The sequence below is a fragment of the Heptranchias perlo genome, chromosome 25 (assembly GCF_035084215.1).
Source record: "Heptranchias perlo isolate sHepPer1 chromosome 25, sHepPer1.hap1, whole genome shotgun sequence".
Taxonomy (NCBI): Eukaryota; Metazoa; Chordata; class Chondrichthyes; order Hexanchiformes; family Hexanchidae; genus Heptranchias; species Heptranchias perlo.
In genome coordinates, this window is record NC_090349.1 from 3,973,922 (window position 1) to 4,000,058 (window position 26,137).

At 47.5% G+C, this 26,137-nt stretch overlaps 1 protein-coding gene across 5 annotated transcripts in view; it reads right to left on the reverse strand.

Annotated features, from left to right (window-relative positions):
* klhl22 (kelch-like family member 22) overlaps positions 1-26,137 on the reverse strand; it is a 62,720-nt gene that overhangs the window by 29,336 nt on the left and 7,247 nt on the right. The window contains exons 2-5 of one of the 5 annotated variants that reach the window (XM_068005460.1): positions 22,931-23,429; positions 19,876-20,338; positions 15,997-16,276; positions 9,382-9,547 (exon numbers count right to left, since the gene is read on the reverse strand). In XM_068005460.1, coding sequence (XP_067861561.1) covers positions 9,382-9,547; positions 15,997-16,205 — 375 coding nt within the window. In that variant the 5' untranslated portion in view covers positions 16,206-16,276; positions 19,876-20,338; positions 22,931-23,429. The remainder of the gene's footprint in view (positions 1-9,381; positions 9,548-15,996; positions 16,277-19,875; positions 20,339-22,930; positions 23,430-26,137) is intronic. The other 4 variants (XM_068005461.1, XM_068005459.1, XM_068005462.1 and 1 more) reach the window with 4 other exon arrangements.

Below are 26,137 nucleotides of genomic sequence, written 5' to 3' on the forward strand. Positions count from 1 at the left end.
AATACCCTAACTCTCTATTGAAGCTCATCCTTCCTGTACCCTCACCAATTGAAGTCCTAACCTTCTCACTGAAGCCCATCTCTCTCCCATAAACCCCATCCCTCTAATACCCCAACTCTCCCATAAATCCCATCCCTCTAATACCCCAACTATCCCATAAATCCCATCCCTCTAATACCCCAACTCTCCCATAAATTCCATCCCTCTAATACCCCAACTCTCCCATAAACCCCATCCCTCTAATACCCCAACTCTCCCATAAATCCCATCCCTCTAATACCCCAACTCTCCCATAAATCCCATCCCTCTAATACCCTAACTCTCCCATGAATCCCATCCCTCTAATACCCCAACTCTCCCATAAATCCCATCCCTCTAATACCCCAACTCTCCCATAAATCCCATCCCTCTAATACCCCAACTCTCCCATAAACCCCATCCCTCTAATACCCTAACTCTCCCATAAATCCCATCCCTCTAATACCCCAACTCTCCCATAAATCCCATCCCTCTAATACCCCAACTCTCCCATAAATCCCATCCCTCTAATACCCCAACTCTCCCATAAATCCCATCCCTCTATTACCCCAACTCTCCCATAAATTCCATCCCTCTAATACCCCAACTCTCCCATAAACCCCATCCCTCTAATACCCCAACTCTCCCATGATCCCCATCCCTCTAATACCCCAACTCTCCCATAAATCCCATCCCTCTAATACCCCAACTCTCCCATAAATCCCATCCCTCTAATACCCCAACTCTCCCATGATCCCCATTCCTCTAATACCCCAACTCTCCCATAAATCCCATCCCTCTAATACCCCAACTCTCCCATAAATCCCATCCCTCTAATACCCCAACTCTCCCATAAATCCCATCCCTCTATTACCCCAACTCTCCCGTAAATCCAATGCCTCTAATACCCCAACTCTCCCATAAATCCCATCCCTCTATTACCCCAACTCTCCCGTAAATCCCATCCCTCTAATACCCCAACTCTCCCATAAATCCCATCCCTCTAATACCCCAACTCTCCCATAAATCCCATGCCTCTAATACCCCAACTCTCCCATGAACCCCATCCCTCTAATACCCCAACTCTCCCATGAACCCCATCCCTCTAATACCCCAACTCTCCCATAAATCCCATCCCTCTAATACCCCAACTCTCCCATAAACCCCATCCCTCTAATACCCTAACTCTCCCATAAACCCCATCCCTCTAGTCCCCAACTCTCCCATAAACCCCATCCCTCTAATACCCTAACTCTCTATTGAAGCTCATCCTTCCTGTACCCTCACCAATTGAAGTCCTAACCTTCTCACTGAAGCCCATCTCTCTCCCATAAACCCCATCCCTCTAATACCCCAACTCTCCCATAAATCCCATCCCTCTAATACCCCAACTCTCCCATAAATTCCATCCCTCTAATACCCCAACTCTCCCATAAACCCTATCCCTCTAATACCCTAACTCTCCCATAAACCCCATCCCTCTAATACCCCAACTCTCCCATAAATCCCATCCCTCTAATACCCCAACTCTCCCATAAATCCCATCCCTCTAATACCCCAACTCTCCCATAAATTCCATCCCTCTAATACCCCAACTCTCCCATAAATCCCATCCCTCTATTACCCCAACTCTCCCATAAACCCCATCCCTCTAATACCCCAACTCTCCCATAAATTCCATCCCTCTAATACCCCAACTCTCCCATAAACCCCATCCCTCTAATACCCCAACTCTCCCATAAATCCCATCCCTCTATTACCCCAACTCTCCCATAAATCCCATCCCTCTAATACCCCATCTCTCCCATAAACCCCATCCCTCTAATACCCCAACTCTCCCATAAATCCCATCCCTCTAATACCCCAACTCTCCCATAAACCCCATCCCTCTAATACCCCAACTCTCCCATAAACCCCATCCCTCTAATACCCCAACTCTCCCATAAATCCCATCGCTCTATTACCCCAACTCTCCCATAAATTCCATCCCTCTAATACCCCAACTCTCCCATAAACCCCATCCCTCTAATACCCCAACTCTCCCATAAATCCCATCCCTCTAATACCCCAACTCTCCCATAAACCCCATCCCTCTAATACCCCAACTCTCCCATAAACCCCATCCCTCTAATACCCCAACTCTCCCATAAATCCCATCCCTCTATTACCCCAACTCTCCCATAAATTCCATCCCTCTAATACCCCAACTCTCCCATAAACCCCATCCCTCTAATACCCCAACTCTCCCATAAACCCCATCCCTCTAATACCCCAACTCTCCCATAAACCCCATCCCTCTAATACCCCAACTCTCCCATAAATTCCATCCCTCTAATACCCCAACTCTCCCATAAATCCCATCCCTCTATTACCCCAACTCTCCCATAAATTCCATCCCTCTAATACCCCAACTCTCCCATAAATCCCATCCCTCTATTACCCCAACTCTCCCATAAATCCCATCCCTCTAATACCCCAACTCTCCCATAAATCCCATCCCTCTAATACCCTAACTCTCCCATGAATCCCATCCCTCTAATACCCCAACTCTCCCATAAATCCCATCCCTCTAATACCCCAACTCTCCCATAAATCCCATCCCTCTAATACCCCAACTCTCCCATAAACCCCATCCCTCTAATACCCTAACTCTCCCATAAATCCCATCCCTCTAATACCCCAACTCTCCCATAAATCCCATCCCTCTAATACCCCAACTCTCCCATAAACCCCATCCCTCTAATACCCTAACTCTCCCATAAATCCCATCCCTCTAATACCCCAACTCTCCCATAAATCCCATCCCTCTAATACCCCAACTCTCCCATAAATCCCATCCCTCTAATACCCCAACTCTCCCATAAATCCCATCCCTCTATTACCCCAACTCTCCCATAAATTCCATCCCTCTAATACCCCAACTCTCCCATAAACCCCATCCCTCTAATACCCCAACTCTCCCATGATCCCCATCCCTCTAATACCCCAACTCTCCCATAAATCCCATCCCTCTAATACCCCAACTCTCCCATAAATCCCATCCCTCTAATACCCCAACTCTCCCATGATCCCCATTCCTCTAATACCCCAACTCTCCCATAAATCCCATCCCTCTAATACCCCAACTCTCCCATAAATCCCATCCCTCTAATACCCCAACTCTCCCATAAATCCCATCCCTCTATTACCCCAACTCTCCCGTAAATCCCATGCCTCTAATACCCCAACTCTCCCATAAATCCCATCCCTCTATTACCCCAACTCTCCCGTAAATCCCATCCCTCTAATACCCCAACTCTCCCATAAATCCCATCCCTCTAATACCCCAACTCTCCCATAAATCCCATGCCTCTAATACCCCAACTCTCCCATGAACCCCATCCCTCTAATACCCCAACTCTCCCATGAACCCCATCCCTCTAATACCCCAACTCTCCCATAAATCCCATCCCTCTAATACCCCAACTCTCCCATAAACCCCATCCCTCTAATACCCTAACTCTCCCATAAACCCCATCCCTCTAGTCCCCAACTCTCCCATAAACCCCATCCCTCTAATACCCTAACTCTCTATTGAAGCTCATCCTTCCTGTACCCTCACCAATTGAAGTCCTAACCTTCTCACTGAAGCCCATCTCTCTCCCATAAACCCCATCCCTCTAATACCCCAACTCTCCCATAAATCCCATCCCTCTAATACCCCAACTCTCCCATAAATTCCATCCCTCTAATACCCCAACTCTCCCATAAACCCTATCCCTCTAATACCCTAACTCTCCCATAAACCCCATCCCTCTAATACCCCAACTCTCCCATAAATCCCATCCCTCTAATACCCCAACTCTCCCATAAATCCCATCCCTCTAATACCCCAACTCTCCCATAAATTCCATCCCTCTAATACCCCAACTCTCCCATAAATCCCATCCCTCTATTACCCCAACTCTCCCATAAACCCCATCCCTCTAATACCCCAACTCTCCCATAAATTCCATCCCTCTAATACCCCAACTCTCCCATAAACCCCATCCCTCTAATACCCCAACTCTCCATAAATCCCATCCCTCTATTACCCCAACTCTCCCATAAATCCCATCCCTCTAATACCCCATCTCTCCCATAAACCCCATCCCTCTAATACCCCAACTCTCCCATAAATCCCATCCCTCTAATACCCCAACTCTCCCATAAACCCCATCCCTCTAATACCCCAACTCTCCCATAAACCCCATCCCTCTAATACCCCAACTCTCCCATAAATCCCATCGCTCTATTACCCCAACTCTCCCATAAATTCCATCCCTCTAATACCCCAACTCTCCCATAAACCCCATCCCTCTAATACCCCAACTCTCCCATAAATCCCATCCCTCTAATACCCCAACTCTCCCATAAACCCCATCCCTCTAATACCCCAACTCTCCCATAAACCCCATCCCTCTAATACCCCAACTCTCCCATAAATCCCATCCCTCTATTACCCCAACTCTCCCATAAATTCCATCCCTCTAATACCCCAACTCTCCCATAAACCCCATCCCTCTAATACCCCAACTCTCCCATAAACCCCATCCCTCTAATACCCCAACTCTCCCATAAACCCCATCCCTCTAATACCCCAACTCTCCCATAAATTCCATCCCTCTAATACCCCAACTCTCCCATAAATCCCATCCCTCTATTACCCCAACTCTCCCATAAATTCCATCCCTCTAATACCCCAACTCTCCCATAAATCCCATCCCTCTATTACCCCAACTCTCCCATAAATCCCATCCCTCTATTACCCCAACTCTCCCGTAAATCCCATGCCTCTAATACCCCAACTCTCCCATAAACCCCATCCCTCTAATACCCCAACTCTCCCATGATCCCCATCCCTCTAATACCCCAACTCCCCCATAAATCCCATCCCTCTAATACCCTAACTCTCCCATAAATCCCATCCCTCTATTACCCCAACTCTCCCGTAAATCCCATCCCTCTAATACCCCAACTCTCCCATAAATCCCATCCCTCTATTACCCCAACTCTCCCGTAAATCCCATGCCTCTAATACCCCAACTCTCCGATGATCCCCATCCCTCTAATACCCTAACTCTCCCATAAATCCCATCCCTCTAATACCCTAACTCTCCCATAAATCCCATCCCTCTATTACCCCAACTCTCCCGTAAATCCCATGCCTCTAATACCCCAACTCTCCGATGATCCCCATCCCTCTAATACCCCAACTCTCCCATAAACCCCATACCTCTAATACCCCAACTCTCCGATGATCCCCATCCCTCTATTACCCCAACTCTCCCGTAAATCCCATGCCTCTAATACCCCAACTCTCCGATGATCCCCATCCCTCTAATACCCTAACTCTCCCATAAATCCCATCCCTCTAATACCCTAACTCTCCCATAAATCCCATCCCTCTATTACCCCAACTCTCCCATAAACCCCATCCCTCTAATACCCCAACTCTCCCATAAATTCCATCCCTCTAATACCCCAACTCTCCCATAAATTCCATCCCTCTAATACCCCAACTCTCCCATAAACCCCATCTCTCTAATACCCCAACTCTCCCATAAATTCCATCCCTCTAATACCCCAACTCTCCCATAAACCCCATCCCTCTAATACCCCAACTCTCCCATGATCCCCATCCCTCTAATACCCCAACTCTCCCATAAATCCCATCCCTCTAATACCCCAACTCTCCCATAAACCCCATCCCTCTAATACCCCAACTCTCCCATAAATCCCATCCCTCTAATACCCCAACTCTCCCATAAACCCCATCCCTCTAATACCCCAACTCTCCCATAAATCCCATCCCTCTAATACCCCAACTCTCCCATAAATCCCATCCCTCTAATACCCCAACTCTCCCATGATCCCCATCCCTCTAATACCCCAACTCTCCCATAAATCCCATCCCTCTAATACCCCAACTCTCCCATAAATCCCATCCCTCTAATACCCCAACTCTCCCATGATCCCCATCCCTCTAATACCCCAACTCTCCCATAAATCCCATCCCTCTAATACCCCAACTCTCCCATAAATCCCATGCCTCTAATACCCCAACTCTCCCATAAATCCCATCCCTCTAATACCCCAACTCTCCCATAAATCCCATCCCTCTATTACCCCAACTCTCCCGTAAATCCCATGCCTCTAATACCCCAACTCTCCCATAAATCCCATCCCTCTATTACCCCAACTCTCCCGTAAATCCCATCCCTCTAATACCCCAACTCTCCCATAAATCCCATGCCTCTAATACCCCAACTCTCCCATGATCCCCATCCCTCTAATACCCCAACTCTCCGATGATCCCCATCCCTCTAATACCCCAACTCTCCGATGATCCCCATCCCTCTAATACCCGAACTCTCTATTGAAGCTCATCCTTCCTGTACCCTCACCAATTGAAGTCCTAACCTTCTCACTGAAGCCCATCTCTCTCCCATAAACCCCATCCCTCTAATACCCCAACTCTCCCATAAATCCCATCCCTCTAATACCCCAACTATCCCATAAATCCCATCCCTCTAATACCCCAACTCTCCCATAAATTCCATCCCTCTAATACCCCAACTCTCCCATAAACCCCATCCCTCTAATACCCCAACTCTCCCATAAATCCCATCCCTCTAATACCCCAACTCTCCCATAAATCCCATCCCTCTAATACCCTAACTCTCCCATGAATCCCATCCCTCTAATACCCCAACTCTCCCATAAATCCCATCCCTCTAATACCCCAACTCTCCCATAAATCCCATCCCTCTAATACCCCAACTCTCCCATAAACCCCATCCCTCTAATACCCTAACTCTCCCATAAATCCCATCCCTCTAATACCCCAACTCTCCCATAAATCCCATCCCTCTAATACCCCAACTCTCCCATAAATCCCATCCCTCTAATACCCCAACTCTCCCATAAATCCCATCCCTCTAATACCCCAACTCTCCCATAAATCCCATCCCTCTAATACCCTAACTCTCCCATAAATCCCATCCCTCTAATACCCCAACTCTCCCATAATCCCCATCCCTCTAATACCCCAACTCTCCCATAAATCCCATCCCTCTAATACCCCAACTCTCCCATAAATCCCATCCCTCTAATACCCCAACTCTCCCATAAATCCCATCCCTCTAATACCCCAACTCTCCCATAAATCCCATCCCTCTAATACCCCAACTCTCCCATAATCCCCATCCCTCTAATACTCCAACTCTCCCATAAATCCCATCCCTCTAATACCCCAACTCTCCCATAAATCCCATCCCTCTAATACCCCAACTCTCCCATAAATCCCATCCCTCTAATACCCCAACTCTCCCATAAATCCCATCCCTCTAATACCCCAACTCTCCCATAAATCCCATCCCTCTAATACCCCAACTCTCCCATAAATCCCATCCCTCTAATACCCCAACTCTCCCATGAACCCTATCCCTCTAATACCCCAACTCTCCCATAAATCCCATCCCTCTAATACCCTAACTCTCCCATAAATCCCATCCCTCTAATACCCTAACTCTCCCATAAATCCCATCCCTCTAATACCCCAACTCTCCCATAAATCCCATCCCTCTAATACCCTAACTCTCCCATGATCCCCATCCCACTAATACCCGAACTCTCCCATAAACCCCATCCCTCTAATACCCTAACTCTCTATTGAAGCTCATCCTTCCTGTACCCTCACCAATTGAAGTCCTAACCTTCTCACTGAAGCCCATCTCTCTAGTACTCTAACTCTCCCATTACACATCCAGCCTCATTATGAACATCCCCAATGTTTCTGCTTCCCTACCCTACCTGTCAGATTGTTCTAAAGATTCATCAGACTTCCAGCAAAGAAATTCTTCCTAATATCAGTGCTAAAATTATTTCTCTCTTTAAATTTACATCCTCTGGTCCTACTTTCCTGGCTTAATTTGAAGTAATACTTTGGGTTTATCTTATTCATACCATTTAATATTTTACACACTTTGATCAGGTTTCCAGAGGTTAAGCTTTTCTAATTTTTCCTCAAAGCTCATCCCCTGTCGAGCTGGGATTGGACTTGTAGCTCGATCCTGTACATGCTTTTTGTGTTGCAGTGCCTAGAGCTGGACAAAGTGGTCTGGTCAAGCACATAAACCCCGGAGACTACATCCCAGCATTTTAACTAGGCGTTTTGTATCCTGACCGTTGGTTCAGAAATGGGCCCTACTCGGCTTGTTGATATACTGGACGACTACTGTGTTGTGTGCCCAAAGGTGCCTGTCTTGCCCTGGATCAGAGTTTGAAAGTGTTGCAATGCCAATTGTACCACTCAAAGCCTGAGCCTATTAATGCACCGGGAGGATTATGTTGGAGTCCACTTGTACATCCAATTGTTCCTTATGTCCACCACCATACGCCAAAGTCTCTATCATCAGGACTGTTTGGGGTGGTGAGTGTACCAGCACCCTGTGGGGAATGTTTTGATCCAGGGACCATGCTGTATCTCCAGCTGCATCCGCTGCCGAAACAGATTCAGCTCAAGGGGTCTTATGAAAGGACGAGCATTTGGTACGAAGATGGTCAGTGCCATCAGACTGAGGACACTGAGGTAGTGGTCTGCTCTTATGCCCATTTCCTTGTTCAGGAGGTATCAGTCTCTAAAGAACCGTGAACTGTGTGAAATGAGGCACCTCTGAACATCAATACCCTGCTTTGGCTCCAACTTTGATTTGAAGTAGTTGACCAGGAAGACAAATTGCTCGACTGTGTTGAGGATATGCTATATGTCTTCCAAGCTGCCCCTCAACAGAACTTCATCATGACTCAGTCATCTAAATAAAAATTGATCTGCAAGTGTGCCTGCCATAGATGAGTAACACTGAAAGGCAAGTATTTGTGAATACCCGAGGGCTGAGGAAAGGCCAAAGAGAAGCAGCCTGTCCTGGTAGCTGTGAAGCTGAACCTTAGGTACATATGAGGACAGAGGCAATGTGAAGGTCGGCACCCTTAGGTCAGCCATTTCCAGAACCACACAACTTTTATTGGTCGTACTTAGAGCTTTCAATCCATTTGATCGCCATGGATGCACTTCCATTTGAAGGGCACCTACAGAATGCAGTTCCATGGAGCCCTGAAATCCAGAAAGCAAAATCCCGCAGGCATTCCCTGTGGATTTGGTGACAGGAGATTCTGATTAGTGCCACTTGCTATGTAAAGATCCACCCACCCCATGAGACCATCCCCCACGGATTCCCAATTGGATGGAATTGCATTCAATTACTGGCTGGTAGCTTTCCCCCTCAATGTAGGATAATTAGTATTTGTGCTCGAGCGGATGGGAAAGGCCCCCAGCTCAATTACCTGCAGCTGACAACCAGCCACCAGCACGTCCTGTACATTATCCAGGTTCAGTTCCAACTCACACGTGTAGATGAAGTCCAAGATTTTGCACATGGCCATGTAGGATACATCATGTAAAAATATCTCCTTCTCCTGCATCTCCCGCAGCCCACCAGCAAACATCCCCCTGCAAACAGGACAGAACACTGATCAGTCTTCACACACGGTGAAATTAAAGGGCTGGGAAAGTCTACAGAAGTACATCGCCTTTAATTGGAGGAAAATAATTGTCTTAACTGAGATGTCATCAGCCTTTTTCCAAAAAAAGGCATTAGTGTCATCACCACCATGGAAAGCAATGTGCATGGCATCGCTCCCAGGTAGGGCTCCAGTGACACCGATTACGGACTGTGTCACTGTGTGTCCTGGAACAACAGGCATCTTGACTTCATTATCAGTCTAAGAGCAATGTCAGAGTTGCCTGATCCTAGTAAATCATACATCTAGATGGATACTGATGCGCATTCAAGGGTATCTTAGCTCATTCATCCAGAAAGAATCTTACCCTCCCCTCGTCCCGAACCCTCCCCTCGCATCGTCCCGGACCCTGCCCTCGGCCCGAACCCTCCCCTCGCGGCGTCCCGAACCCTCCCCTCGCGGCGTCCCGAACCCTCCCCTCGCGGCGTCCCGAACCCTCCCCTCGCGGCGTCCCGAACCCTCCCCTCGCATCGTCCCGGACCCTGCCCTCGGCCCGAACCCTCCCCTCGCGGCGTCCCGAGCCCTCCCCTCGCGGCGTCCCGAACCCTCCCCTCGCGGCGTCCCGAACCCTCCCCTCGCGGCGTCCCGAACCCTCCCCTCGCGGCGTCCCGAACCCTCCCCTCGCGGCGTCCCGAACCCTCCCCTCGCGGCGTCCCGAACCCTCCCCTCGCATCGTCCCGAACCCTCCCCTCGCGGCGTCCCGAACCCTCCCCTCGCATCGTCCCGAACCCTCCCCTCGCATCGTCCCGAACCCTCCCCTCGCATCGTCCCGAACCCTCCCCTCGCGGCGTCCCGAACCCTCCCCTCGCATCGTCCCGAACCCTCCCCTCGCGGCGTCCCGAACCCTCCCCTCGCATCGTCCCGAACCCTCCCCTCGCGGCGTCCCGAACCCTCCCCTCGCGGCGTCCCGAACCCTCCCCTCGCATCGTCCCGAACCCTCCCCTCGCATCGTCCCGAACCCTCCCCTCGCATCGTCCCGAACCCTCCCCTCGCATCGTCCCGAACCCTCCCCTCGCGGCGTCCCGAACCCTCCCCTCGCATCGTCCCGAACCCTCCCCTCGCATCGTCCCGAACCCTCCCCTCGCATCGTCCCGAACCCTCCCCTCGCATCGTCCCGAACCCTCCCCTCGCATCGTCCCGAACCCTCCCCTCGCATCGTCCCGAACCCTCCCCTCGCATCGTCCCGAACCCTCCCCTCGCGGCGTCCCGAACCCTCCCCTCGCGGCGTCCCGAACCCTCCCCTCGCATCGTCCCGAACCCTCCCCTCGCATCGTCCCGAACCCTCCCCTCGCATCGTCCCGAACCCTCCCCTCGCATCGTCCCGAACCCTCCCCTCGCGGCGTCCCGAACCCTCCCCTCGCATCGTCCCGAACCCTCCCCTCGCATCGTCCCGAACCCTCCCCTCGCATCGTCCCGAACCCTCCCCTCGCGGCGTCCCGAACCCTCCCCTCGCATCGTCCCGAACCCTCCCCTCGCGGCGTCCCGAACCCTCCCCTCGCATCGTCCCGAACCCTCCCCTCGCATCGTCCCGAACCCTCCCCTCGCATCGTCCCGAACCCTCCCCTCGCATCGTCCCGAACCCTCCCCTCGCATCGTCCCGAACCCTCCCCTCGCATCGTCCCGAACCCTCCCCTCGCATCGTCCCGAACCCTCCCCTCGCATCGTCCCGAACCCTCCCCTCGCATCGTCCCGAACCCTCCACTCACATCATCTATATGTTTCTTACAGATTTCAGGGTGTTTGCCTTTACTACCTTATCATGACGTTCATTGCACATGTGGAGAACTTTCAGATATCTTTTTTTTTAATTCGTTCATGGGATGTGGGCATCGCTGGCGAGGCCGGCATTTATTGCCCATCCCTAATTGCCCTTGAGAAGGTGGTGGTGAGCCGCCTTCCAGAACCGCTGCAGTCCGTGTGGTGAAGGTTCTCCCACAGTGCTGTTAGGAAGGGAGTTCCAGGATTTTGACCCAGCGACGATGAAGGAACGGCGATATATTTCCAAGTCGGGATGGTGTGTGACTTGGAGGGAAACGTGCAGCTGGTGTTGTTCCCATGTGCCTGCTGCTCTTGTCCTTCTAGATGGTAGAGGTCGCGGGTTGGGAAGGTGCTATCAAAGAAGCCTTGGCGAGTTGCTGCAGTGCATCCTGTGGATGGTACACACTGCAGCCACTGTGCGCCGGTGGTGAAGGGAGTGAATGTTTAGGGTGGTGGATGGGGTGCCAATCAAGCGAGCTGCTTTGTCCTGGATGGTGTCGAGCTTCTTGAGTGTTGTTGGAGCTGCACTCATCCAGGCAAGTGGAGAGTATTCCATCACACTCCTGACTTGTGCCTTGTAGATGGTGGAAAGGCTTTGGGGAGTCAGGAGGTGAGTCACTCGCCACAGAATACCCAGCCTCTGACCTGCTCTTGTAGCCACAGTATTTATATGGCTGGTCCAGTTAAATTTCTGGTCAATGTTGATGGTGGAGGATTTGGTGATGGTAATGCCATTGAATGTCAAGGGGAGGTGGTTAGACTCTCTCTTGTTGGAGATGGTCATTGCCTGACACTTGTCTGGCACGAATATTACTTGCCACTTATCAGCACAAGCCTGGATGTTGTCCAGGTCTTGCTGCATGCGGGCTCGGACTGCTTCATTATTTGAGAGGTTGCGAATGGAACTGAACACTGTGCAATCATCAGCGAACATCCCCATTTCTGACTTATGATGGAGGGAAGGTTATTGATGAAGCAGAGGTGATTGGCCTCCAACAACCACTACCATCTTCCTTTGTGCTAGGTAAGATTCCAGCCACTGGAGAGTTTTCCCCCTGATTCCCATTGACTTCAATTTTACCAGGGCTCCTTGGTGCCACACTCAGTTAAATGCTGCCTTGATATCAAGGGCAGTCACTCTCACCTCACCTCTGGAATTCAGCTCTTTTGTCCATGTTTGGACCAAGGCTGTAATGAGGTCTGGAGCCGAGTGGTCCTGGCAGAACCCAAACTGAGCATCGGTGAGCAGGTTATTAGTGAGTAAGTGCCGCTTGGTAGCACTGTCGACGATACCTTCCATCACTTTGCTGATGATTGAGAGTAGACTGATGGGGCGGTAATTGGCCGGATTGGATTTGTCCTGCTTTTTGTGGACAGGACATACCTGGGCAATTTTCCACATTGTCGGGTAGATGCCAGCGTTGTACTGGAACAGCTTGGCTAGAGGCGCGGCTAGTTCTGGAGCACAAATCTTCAGTACCACAGCCGGGATGTTGTCGGGGCCCATAGCTTTTGCTGTATCCAGTGCACTCAGCCGTTTCTTGGTATGACGTGGAGTGAATCAAATTGGCTGAAGACTGGCTTCTGTGATGCTGTGGATATCGGGAGGAGGCCGAGATGGATCATCCACTCGGCACTTCTGGCTGAAGATAGTTGCAAACACTTCAGCCTTGTCTTTCGCACTCACGTGCTGGACTCCGACATCATTGAGGATGGGGATGTTTACAGAGCCTCCTCCTCCTGTTAGTTGTTTAATTGTCCACCACCGTTCACGACTGGATGTGGCAGGACTGAAGAGCTTTGATCTGATCCGTTGGTTGTGGAATCGCTTAGCTCTGTCTATAGCATGTTGCTTCTGCTGTTTAGCATGCATGTAGTCCTGAGTTGTAGCTTCACCAGGTTGGCACCTCATTTTTAGGTACGCCTGGTGCTGCTCCTGGCATGCTCTTCTACACTCCTCATTGAACCAGGATTGATCCCCTGACTTGTTGGTAATGGTAGATTGAGGAATATGCCGGGCCATGAGGTTACAGATTGTGCTGGAATACAATTCTGCTGCTGCTGATGGCCCACAGCGCCTCATTGATGCCCAGTTTTGAGCTGCCAGATCTGTTCTGAATCTATCCCATTTAGCAAGGTGGTAGTGCCACACAACACGTTGGATGGTGTCCTCAGTGCGAAGACGGGACTTCATCTCCACGAGGACTGTGCGGTGGTCACTCCTACCAATACTGTCATGGACAGATGCATTTGCGACAGGTAGATTGGTAAGGACGAGGTCAAGTAAGTTTTTCCCTCGTGTTGGTTCGCTCACCACCTGCCACAGGCCCAGTCTGGAGGTATTGTCCTTCAGGACTCGGCCAGCTCGGTCAGTAGTGGTGCTACCGAGCCACTCTTGGTGATGGACATTGAAGTCCCTCACCCAGAGTACATTCTGTGCCCTTGCCACCTTCAATGCTTCCTCCAAGTGGTGTTCAACATGGAGGAGGACTGATTCATCAGCTGAGGGAGGACAGTAGGTGGTAATCAGCAGGAGGTTGCCTTGCCGATGTTTGACCTGATGCCATGAGATGTCAATGTTGAGGACTCCCACGGCCACTCCCTACTGACTGTAATGCCACCTGTCTTAACTTTACCTTTTCTCGTTTGAACCTCTGCCCTTTGACCTACTGACATGGATTAATTTGAAGCGCAGTTCCAGATTTGCCTTCCCTATACCATTTACTATCTTGTATACTTCGAGGCGGTTCCCTCTCAGTTCCCATATTTCATAGTTTCCTCATAACTTCTGACAGTAAGGGATGAGACTCATGGTTCTTCTCTACGCCGCCTGCAGGACTTCGACGTTTCCCTTCAGTCCATCTGACCAGAACTGAACGCAGTACTTAAGATAAGGTCTGACCAGCCCTCTGTAAATGTGGTTAAACCTGGCTTCCTCCAGCTTGTCATGTCAACCGTGGCTCAGTCAGTAGCGCTCTCGCCTCTGAGTCAGAAGGTTGTGGATTCAAGTCCCACTCCAGAGGCTTGAGCACATAATCTAGGCTAACACTCTAGTGCTGCACTGTTGGAAGTGCCATCTTTTGGATGAGACGTTAAACCGAGGCCCTGTCTGTCCTCTCGGGTGGACGTAAAAGATCCCATGGCACTATTTCGAAGAAGAGCAGGGGAGTTCTCCCCAGTGTCCTGGTCAATATTTATCCCTTCACAAACAGATTATCTGGTCATTATCTCATTGCTGTTTGTGGGATCTTGCTGTGCGCAAATTGGCTGCTGCATTTCCTACATTACAACAGTGACTACACTTCAAAAAGTACTTCATTGGTTGTAAGGCACTTTGGGTCGTCCTGAGGTTGTGAAAGGCGCGATAGAAATGCAATTCTTCCTTTTCTTTTTGTCCTCCACTCTTCTGCCTGTATAATTTAATGTTCATAGCCTATAGCACGGTATTCCTGGAGTTGTGATTAAAATATCTACATCTGGGAGTTGTGACTTAAAACCAAACGATTCTGTGGAAGCAGAGGATTCAACACCAGGTCAACAAGCTCTGTGCTTCTGAGCTGCATTATGTTAGGCAGAACAGAGATATTGGTCCACAATTTAAGAGCCCATTTGGAATCATGAATGCTGCTTTAGACAACCACAGCCCCAGCGTGGAGATTTCTGTGTCAACACTTTTTCTCCTGACCAGGGTGCCAATTGAAACAACTTTTGGAAGAAGTCCGAGATGATGCCTGCACACTTGCCCCGAAGGACAAGGAGGTCGATAGCCCAACATTGTACCAGAGCCCCAGTAGCACCTTTAGAGTGCTAGCTGAAGACATCCAGCACATAGAATACCCTAATGGTTTCCTCTCAACCAACTGAGACAATACATAGCCCACTTTCCCTGGGGCACTGTGAGCAAGTATGCTGTTCATTAGGTTTACCTCTGTGATCTGAAGAGGCTTTGCTTGTTTCTGGGACATGGGCTAAGATCCAATTCTGATGCATGGCGAGTGCAGGTGTGTTGAGCAAGGCCAACCAACCTATCTTCAGGGACAAATAGTCAATGCAGGGTGTGCAGAACTTAATGGCCCATGAGGTAACGGATCAGCGCACCTTCAGTCTGAACAAAAAAAGCAACAAAATGAACGACTGGAGTTGCATCATGGTTAATAGAAGATGGTATTCTGGATGAATGAGATGAAATGGGATAACGGTCTTGTGTTGTTATTCATGGCAAAACTTCTAGCATGAGTCAAACTGAAGAAGGTGCTGGAGTGTACCTAGTTAAACACAGCTGATTCTGGATAATAAACAAAAACACTTCCATTTTCTGGCAGGGCAGGAAGCAGCACTGACGATGGGACAAATAAAGAAATGCAGTCTAATCTGTGGGCTGGGCTTTAAGCAGAATGGTGCTGGGGGAAAATCAGATGATTCTCACACGATTTAAGGCAACAAAAGACCCGAATCAGGCCTCTGCCCTTTGTTTCCTCCCAAGGCACGCAGAGATGGATAAAAATGCTTTTCTCCACACTATTCAGAAGCACGATAAGCGCAGGAGTCTCACGCACACCCACCCACCCGCACCTAAACACATACAGACCACTAAACACACACAGAAGACAGGTGTAGTACCTAAAATAGTCACACGATGCTGCCAGAAGTATGCGGTGAGCTTCGATGGACTTCCCCTCTACGGTCAGAATAACGTCAAACAAGCTCCCACTGTTCCGCAGTGTGACCAGTCCATCCAGCAGAGACTGCGAGTGTGCCGAGCTGTGATAGGTCTGGCTCACTTTTTTCTGACTTTGCTGATTGGCCTCGTGCTCCTCTGCCATGGTCATTCAAATGCTGCCGCTAACACCCAGGCTTGAGGACAACGTGGGCCACGAGACTGCTTTCCACAATGGCTTTTCTGAAAAATATTAAAAATGCACCAGAATCACTCAGCAGGCAAAAGACTGGGTGTGTGTGGCTGGAATGTCACAAATAAGGACCAAAATCGTCTCTGGTTTGATCCTTTCTGTGTTTAGTTAGCTGACCTTGGCCAGAAGACAGGAGGTGCCTTGGGCTAGTGAAAAGGGAAAAAAAGGATCAACAGGTTCCCACATATAGCTATTATTGTTTGACCCCTGCTGGAAAAGGGCACCTGTGGTTATCTGATGAGATCAGTATCGGGCACGGCTGTAATTGTCCTTCCTGTGATCAAATACCTTACCTGTGCTCTCTAGATTCACAGACAAAGGACATCTGTTCGAGAGAGGTACTCTAGGACAGTTGGCACCTATACCCTTGCACAAATGACCCTTGGAGTCATACCTAGCACAAAGGAAGGTGGTAGTGGTTGTTGGAGGCCAATTATCTCAACCCCAGGACATTGCTGCGGGAGTTCCTCAAGGCAGTGTCCTCGGCCAAACCATCTGCAGCTGCTTCATCAATGACCTTCCCTCCATCATAAGGTCAGAAGTGGGATATTTGCTGACGATTTCAGTGTTCAGTTCCATTCGCAACCCCTCAGATAGACCTGGACAACATCCAGGCTTGGGCTGATGAGTGGCAAGTAACATTCGCCCCAGACAAGTGCCAGGCAATGACCATCTCCAACAAAGAGAGAATCTAACCACCTCCACTTGACATTCAATGGCATTACCATTGTCGAATCCCCCACCATCAACATCCTGGAGGTCACTATTGACCAGAAACTTAACTGGACCAGCCATATGAATACTGTGGCTACAAGAGCAGGTCAGAGGCTGGGTATTCTGCAGCGAGTGACTCACCTCCTGACTCCCCAAAGCCTTTCCACCATCAAGGCACAAGTCAGAGTGTGATGGAATACACTCCACTTGCCTGGATGAGCGCAGCTCCAACACTCAAGAAGCTCAACACCATCCAGGACAAAGCAGCTCGCTTGATTGGCACCCCATCCACCACCCTAAACATTCACTCCCTTCACCACCGTCGCACAGTGGCTGCAGTGTGTACCATCCACAGGATGCACTGCAGCAACTCGCCAAGGCTTCTTTGATAGCACCTTCCCAACCCGCGACCTCTACCACCTAGAAGGACAAGAGCAGCAGGCACATGGGAACAACACCACCTGCACGTTCCCCTCCAAGTCACATACCATCCCGACTTGGAAATACATCGCCGTTCCTTCATTGTCATTGGGAAGTCCCTACCTTCAGCACACAGACTGCAGCAGTTCAAGAAGGTGGCTCACCACCACCTTCTCAAGGGCAATTAGGGACGGGCAATAAATACTGGCCTTGCCAGTGATGCCCATAGCCCATGAAAGAATGAATTTTTTTTTTAAATCACCACTTTCGGGAGGGAAGTGGAGCCAATGGTGGGGGGAGGGGGAGGAAGAGAGAAGGGGATAAAGAGAATGAAAGGGGATAGTGAAAGCTAAGTAGTAACTCCACCCCATCGTCAATGATTCCATTCCCTCTCCCTGGCCATTGTCTGAAGCTGAACCAAACAGTTCGCAACCTGTGTCCTATCTGATCCTGAGCTGAGCTTCCGACCCCATATCCTCTCCATCACCAGGAACCCTGCGTTCCTCCAACTCTGGCCCACTTCGTTCACCCTGCTATTTGAGCCCAATCTTGTCCTCATCAACACCCACATACACACTTCCACGTCCATTAAAGAGCAGGGGCCCAGCTGACTTTGAGCCTCCCTATGCTGTGGACTTCCTGCTGCCCCAGTTATATCAGCTTAGTAATGACAGGGGTGAACCTGGGACTTCCCTGCACTGTATGACACCAGCACCACACCATGCAATGCATTGAGTCATCACAGGATGCTTTAACTCCATCATAACCTGTATCTTTATATCATTCTTACCCTTAAACTGGATGTTGGCAAATTTTCCTTTAAACCGTGTTATCTGCTACAATCCACCAACAGTATTAGTGTGAGGTTTCACTTCACGATACCTTGTTCAATCTCCACGAGGTCTAACTAAGCTACAGTGAAAGATTTGTACATACAGGAACTTCACCACACCGGTAAAGCAAGCACACCTTGTTTATTACTGTCCTCTCCTTCCCTGAAGGTGTTGACTCCTGCTGTGTATTACAGCCCCACAGGCACCTCTCGCCTGACCTCCACTACCTCACCATAGGGGCATTCTTCATGCATGAGCCTGCTCGACCATGGGGGACATCACTGCTAGGAATATCCTGACCCAATATCCACACGGGCAACTGATCAGGACCCAGGACCCTGGACCCTGTCTGATTTTCCCATCACAAACCCAGTGGGAGTGACGTCCTGTACTGCCATCAGTGCTCAAATCAACTTAAGTACAGGCTGGCCCAGGCTTTTGCCACTAGGGAATCTATATCAAATATTATAAGAACAGCCTATATTGATTATTACAACTGCTTGCAATTTCTCTTCTGCTGGCATCCACATTATTGAGAAAATAAGCCTTTAAAGCTGTTCAAATATGTGTCTTAAAAAGTACTATCAATTTCTCTCCTTTCCATCTTCCTGTCACTCACTAGATGAGGGGTCAAGGCAGGTTATTTGACTCTAACCTCTGCCGAGGTTTGACCTGAACCAGCTAGCACAATAGCAACCTACTATAATTGATCTACCACTAATTCCTCTCCCTCCACGTCAGCGACCATCAGATTGTCTAACGGCACTTCTCGGCTGACCCAGATCTACAGTACACCAGGCAGTGAGGCAGTGAGCAGGGAGCCAGGGACCTCTGCAGACTACGTGATCCCACTTAAGCTGTGTTTTACCCCACTGATTTATGTTCATGGTTTCTTGAGTTTCAACAACAGCTTGCATTTATATAATGCCTTTAAAATAGTAAAACATCCCAAGGCACTTCACAGTAGCGTTATCAGACAAAAATTGACACCGAGCCACACGAGGAGATATTAGGACAGGTGACAGGTGACCAAAAGCTTGGTCAAAGAGCCAAGTAGCTGCTCACAGGTTGCTCCAAGACATCAAAACTCTCAGGATATAAGTTACGCAGCAAGTTGTTCTGATCTGGAATGCACTGCCTGGAAGGGTGGTGGAAGCAGATTCAATAATCACTTTCAAAAGGGAACGGGATAAATACTTGAAAGGGAAAAAAATTGCAGGGCTATGAGGAAAGAGCTGGGGAGTGGGATTAATTGGATAGCTCTTTCGAAGAGCCGGCACAGGCACGATGGGCCAAATGCTCTCCTTCTGTGCTGTATGATTCTATGATTGTAAACAATTTTACAACACCAAGTTATAGTCCAGCAATTTTATTTTAAATTCACAAGCTTATTTTATTTTAAATTAAAATAAAATTGCTGGACTATAACTTGGTGTTGTAAAATTGTTTACAATTGTCAACCCCAGTCCATCACCGGCATCTCCACATCATGATTCTATGATAACAGTTTAACATTTTAAAATCTTAAGAGTGCTGATCAACTGAAGGCAGAAAGGAGACAGACAAGCATTTACTTTAGCAATCCAGAGAAGGGTAAAGAGTTCCTCAGGCACATAACTTACTCAAACTACCCTGCGGTGTGAAGGGTCTCTGGAAAGGTACCATAAGTATAAATTTCACTTTGCAATACAGTCCGACACCATCATCACCTTCAGAGAGCAAGAAGAACTATGCGGGGGAAACTTTATCTGCTCAAAGTTCTCTAATAGTTCCAACTGTGGAAAGCACCCAGTGATAGTTTCACTTTTACTTTCCTTTCACAAACGTAGACAAGATTAAATGATTTTGGTCGTACAATAGTTTAGGATTTCAAGAGTGAACAATCAATTCCTGCATTTCACATTTAACTTCAACAACATAATTTTAAGCTTTATACATATAAAAGGCTCCCCACAATAGGTAAGTGAGTTTATTCTGTGAGTATTTGAGCCATACAGGAATTCCCCAGGTTCTCTCCCTGGTTAGTGTTGGATTAGATAATCTCAGGTGAACTGGAATTGGGATCCTACAATTGGCCTCAGTGCCCTGTGTAGGAAGAGAAAAGAAAATCACCCAGAGTTGCCACGTGATCGTTATCCAGTGACCCGTACAGATTTCCGTGGCTCAGTGGGTATCACTCTCGCCTCCTGAGTCAGGAGGTTGTGGGTTCAAGTCCCACTCCAGAGACTTGAGCACAGAATCTAGGCTGATACTCCAGTGCTGTACTCAGGGAGTCCTGCACTATCAGAAGTGCCGTCTTTCGGATGAGATGTTAAACCGAGGCCCCGTCTGCCCTCTCAGGTGGACGTAAAAGATCCTATGGCATTATTTCTGATAAGAGCAGGGGAGTTCTCCCCAGTGTCCTGGCCAATATTTATCCCTCAACCAACATTAAAACATTATCTGGTCATTTATCGCATTGCTGTTTGTGGATCTTGCTGTACGCAAATTGGCTGCCATATTTCCTACATTACAACAGTGACTACAAAAGTACTTCATTGGCTGTAAGGTGCTTTGGGACATCCTGAGGTCGTGAAAGGCGCTATATAAATGCAAGTTCTTTCTGTCTTTCCTTCAGCCCGGCTCCCTAAGAGCATCCCAAAACCAGAAGTGCAGGGGAAAAGTGGGTGCAAATCGTTTCTGCCTATTCTGCACTGAATAGCACTATACCGATGTCTGCTCCTGAAGAGGGTGTAACCTTGTAAATCACGTGCCAACTGATGTCGGATATAACATTTTAGACCAAAACAACCTCAAAGACCAACTTAATATAATTGTGAGCAGGTACTAGTGATGATTTTTTAGCACTCTCTCCCCCAAAAGGCTGTGGATGCTGGGAGACAATTGGAGCTTTCAAGACTGAGATCGATAGATTTTTGTTGGGTAAGCATAACAAGAGATATGGAGCTAAATAGAGTTGAGGTGCAGATCAGCCATGATCTGATTGAATGGCGGAGTAGGCTCGAAGGGCTGAATAGCCTACTCCTGTTCCTAATGTTATGATGATCTAGAATGCACTGCTTGAAAGGGTGGTGGAACCAGATTCAATAGTAACTTTCAAAAGGGAATTGGATAAATACTTGAAAAGGAAAAATTTGCAGTGCTACGGGGAAAGAGCCGGGGAGTGGGATTAATTGGATCGCTCTTTCAAGGAACCAACACAGGCACAATGGGCCAAATGGCTGTAAAATTCTATGATTTTTAATTCATTATCGAGAGAAACAACTTTGCTGAAAAATGAAGACCTTCATATTTGACCAAAAAAATAATGAGCTGCGACTATTTCTCTCAGGGAAACTGTTGCCATATTAACCAGTTTTTGGGCAGATGTTTCTGGGCCCTGGTCAAACATCTCTACACTCAGCACACAGAGGAATTCTTCCACCGTTCCCACCCACACCCAGCGCTGACCAGCCGGGTAAGTCTGTCCCCTGCATACACCAGTGGGTAAAGATTACTGTGATAATATTAACGGATGAATGCTTAACATGTTCACATGACATTCCTCTGTCTGCTATAGCAGATGTAAGGAATCTTACAACACCAGGTTATAGTCCAACAAATTTATTTTAAAATCACAAGCTTTCGGAGATTATCTCCTTCGTCAGATGAATGAATCTGCTATAGCAGAGCTGACAAAGAAATATCAGACATGCATTGAGCATTCATTTTCTAGTGGTAATTTCCAAGCTCATATCAGTCACGGTGCAAACTTTGGTAACGCAGCTTTGGACCCCAGGCGGTAGATAGTAGGACTTCATCGGGTCACTAACTGTGTCGCTGTACATTCCTCTGCTCAAAGACCTGGTAATAACAACAGCTTGCATTTATATAGCCAATTTAACCTAGAAAAATATCCCAAAGCACTTCACAGAGACCCAATCAAAAAAAATGAGCATTGAGCTAGAAGATATTAAGAGGGGCAACTAAAAGTTTGGTGAAGGAGGTGGGTTTTAAGGAGGGTCTTAAAGGAGGAGAGGGATTTGGAGAGGCAGAGGGGTTTAGGGAGGGAATTCCAGAGCATGGAGCCTATACGGCTGAAGGCATGGCCACTAATGACGTGTTTTGCATCAGGTAATGACCCCTACAATAAATTTGTTTCTTCATAATATCACTTACATTTAAAGAAAAAAAGATCTTGCATTTATATAGCGCCTTTCACAACCTCAGGACCTCCCAAAGCGCTTTACAGAAATTAACTACTTTCTTGAAGTGTAGTCACTGTTGTAACATAGGGAAACCCAATTTGCACACAGCAAGCTCCCACAAACAGCACTGAGATAATGACCAGGTTTTTTTTTTAAAGTGATGTTGGTTGAGAGATAAATGTTGGCCAGGACACCGGAGAGAACTCCCCTGCTCTTCTTTGAAATAGTGTCATGTGATCTTTTACACACACCTCAGTTTAACGCTTCATCCGAGGGACAGCACCTCTGACAGTGCAGCACTCCCGCAGTACTGCACTGGAGTGTCAGCCTAGATTTTGTGCTCAAGTCTCTGGAGTGGGACTTGAACCCATGACCTCCTGACTCAGAAGGGAGAATGCTACCGCTGAGCCATGGCTGACGCCTTTAAAATTTAATATCAAAAGCCTTTAAGAAACTATCACAACACTTTTCACATTAACACGGAACACACCGGAAACGGGCCAACCACAAGATCTGATGAACAGTCTCCACTCAAAACATGAACTCGCCTCTTCCTTTTTCAGACGATGACAGGCCTGCTGTGTATTTCCGGCAACTTCTGTTTTTATTTCAGATTTCTAGCAGTCACTGTTTCTTTCTTTTTTCAGTCTACAAGCACAATCTTCAGTGGCACTGAACCCAAAAGAAAGACCAACTGTTAAAAGCACACTACCAGAGTCTGTTCAGTGCTATTTTTTAAATATTTGGTTTCCCCGAACAGTAAGTTGTTGCAGAAGCATTAAAACGCAGAAGGACATGGTTGAGGGGATGTGGTCCATTCTCCCATCAGTGTTTCCCATATGATTTATATATACGGACATGATGAGTACACGTGTACTGGTCACAGGACCTCCCAAAGGCTGTAGATTCCGTCAGCTAGGATGCAAATATCTGGATCCCTGAAGCCGAATGGCAGTTGAGATACTGTTGTCCACTGATCATGGCCAGAGCTATAGAAAATAACACACAAGAGCCATATAAAGAAATGCAATCGGAATTAAACAGAATCTACAGCACAGAAACAGACCATTCGGTTCAACTGGTATATGCCGGTGTTCATACTCCACACGAGCCAACTCATACTCTAATTACCTCTTCCCATCCTGCCTCCCGTATCCCTCTATTTCCTTCTCCCTCATGTATGCAACAAGCCTCCCCTTAAATGTATCAATGCTCTCTATCTATGACCAGATAATCTGTTTTTAGTGATGTTGGTTGAGAGATAAATATTGGCAACATAGTGCAGTGGGATCTTTTACATCCACCTGAGGGGGCAGATGGGGCCTCCATTTAACCTGTCATCCATCTCCCTCAATGCTGCACTGGAGTGTCAGCCTAGAGCTACCACGGAGTCAAGACTGTCCACATTATTAGCTGCACCCCCAATTTGGTATCATCTACAAATTTCGACACCATACCTCCAATTCCGGAGTCCAAATCATTTATGTATATGGTGAACAACAGTGGTCCCAGCGCAGATCCATGCAAGGCACCACTTCCTGCCAGTCCGAGAAACTTCCCTCAACTCCCCTCTTCTGTTTTCTAGCCATCATTCAATCCATTCTGTTACCTGGCCCCTGGCCCAACACACCCTGACCTTTGTCATGAAGTCTCTTATATGGCACCTTATCGAGGATCTTCTGGAAGTCCATGTTTATTACATTCACTACATTGCCCTTGTCTTCTCTTTCTGTTACTTCTTCAAATAATTCAGTATGGTTGGTTAAACATAACCTTCCTTTTAGAAATCCATGTTGATTATATTTTACTGTATTATCTGTCTCTAGATGTTCTGTTTTCTCATCTTTTAGCAAAGATTGTAGTACCAATGACATTAAGCTAACTGCTCCACGTTTAATCAACCAACTAGATTAATGCAAATTATACAGATTTGGACGCTAGAGATAAATCAACTTGTTGGTTTTATTAATATCAATACAAAGTACAAGAAAATTATACGTCTAAATACTTACTAGTAGGATATCCCTTGGGTCTGCCTTTAAATCTAACCAATCCAGGCGAGTTCTCAGCAGAAAATGCCTAGGAGTGGCTGAAAGTGAGCCTATTTATACACCTAGATGGACAATGTCAAATGACTTGCTCTAAACCTATCAATGCTGAGATTTTTGTCACGTGATCTTTGTGTCATATGCTGCTACACTAGTAGATAGCAATGTGGCACTACATAGGCTCCATTCTCACTGGAATATGGGCTTTGTTTATGTGGATAATAACACAATTTTCCACTGTTATAAACATCACACCTTAACAAAATGGTAACAGCTGAAATGTAGACATGTTGGCTCCAAACTAGCTGTAATTCTTACACAAACCCATTGATGCTTCTTAAATTGCATTAATCTGACACCTCCTGCTTACTTAGCATTCCCCTGCAGAGTCCTAAAGACCGGATCTAAGCCACGTGTTAGCCTCTATCACCCAGAATACATTCTCACAACACAAAGGCTTAAACAAGGGCAGGAATGGGAACTAAACATTACTGGCTACAATGTATTCAGGAGGAAATGGGGAAGGAAAAAGACAGGGGGGGAATGGTAGTATTGATCAAGGATAATATTACAGTTCTACAATGGGACGATATATTAGAGGGTTCAAAGACTATTTGGTTGGAGTTAAGGAACAGAAAAGGAGCTGTTACATTGCTGGGTGTTACTATAGATCCCCAGATAGTGAGGTGGTGATCGATGAGCAAATCTGTGGGCAAATTTCAGAGAAATGTAAAAATAATAGAGCAGTAATATTAGGGGACTTCAATTACTCTAATATAGACTGGGGAAAACACAGAGTAAAGGGCGAGAGGGTGAAGAATTCCTAAAATGTGGACAGAAGAACTTTCTTAATTAGTATGTTTCTAGCCCAACGAGGAGGGAAGCAGTGCTGGATCTAGTTCTGAAGAATGAAGTAGGGCAAATGGAGTGTGTTTCAGTTGGAGAACATCTGGGTAAGAGTGATCATAATATAATTAGGTTTCAAGTAGTTATGGAAAGGGACAAAGAAAAATCAACGATGAAAATACCCAACTGGAAGAGAGCCAATTGCAGTGATTTGAGAAGGGATCTAGTACAGGTCGACTGGAAACAAAGACTGTCCAGGAAAACAGTAAACGAGCAATGGCAGGCCTTCAATGTGAAGACAGTTTGGGTACAAACCAAGTATAGTCCTATAAGGAGGAAAGATGGGGCATCCAAAGCTAGAACTCCCTGGATGACAAAAGAAATAGAGGTTAAAATAAAACAGGTAAAAGGAGGTTTAATGACAAATGTTTGGTACAGAATACAGTAGAAAACCAGGCAGAATGCAAGAGTGCAGGGGGAAATTGAAAAAGGATATAAGACGGGCAAAGAGAGAGCATGAGAAAAGAATCAGCGGGTAACATAAAGGGAACCCAAAAATCCTTTACAAACATATAAAAAGTAAAAGGATAGTTAAAGGAATGGTGGGGCAAATTAGGGACAAAAAAAGGAAATCTTCTTGTGGAGGCAGAGGGCATGACTGAGGTACTGAATGAGGACTTTGCATCTGTCTTCACAAGAGGATGAAGTTAATGTTGCAGTGGAGATGGGGGGAGTAGAGATATTGGATAGGATAAAAAGATAGAAATGAGATGCTAAATAGGTTGGCATCACTCAAAGTTAAC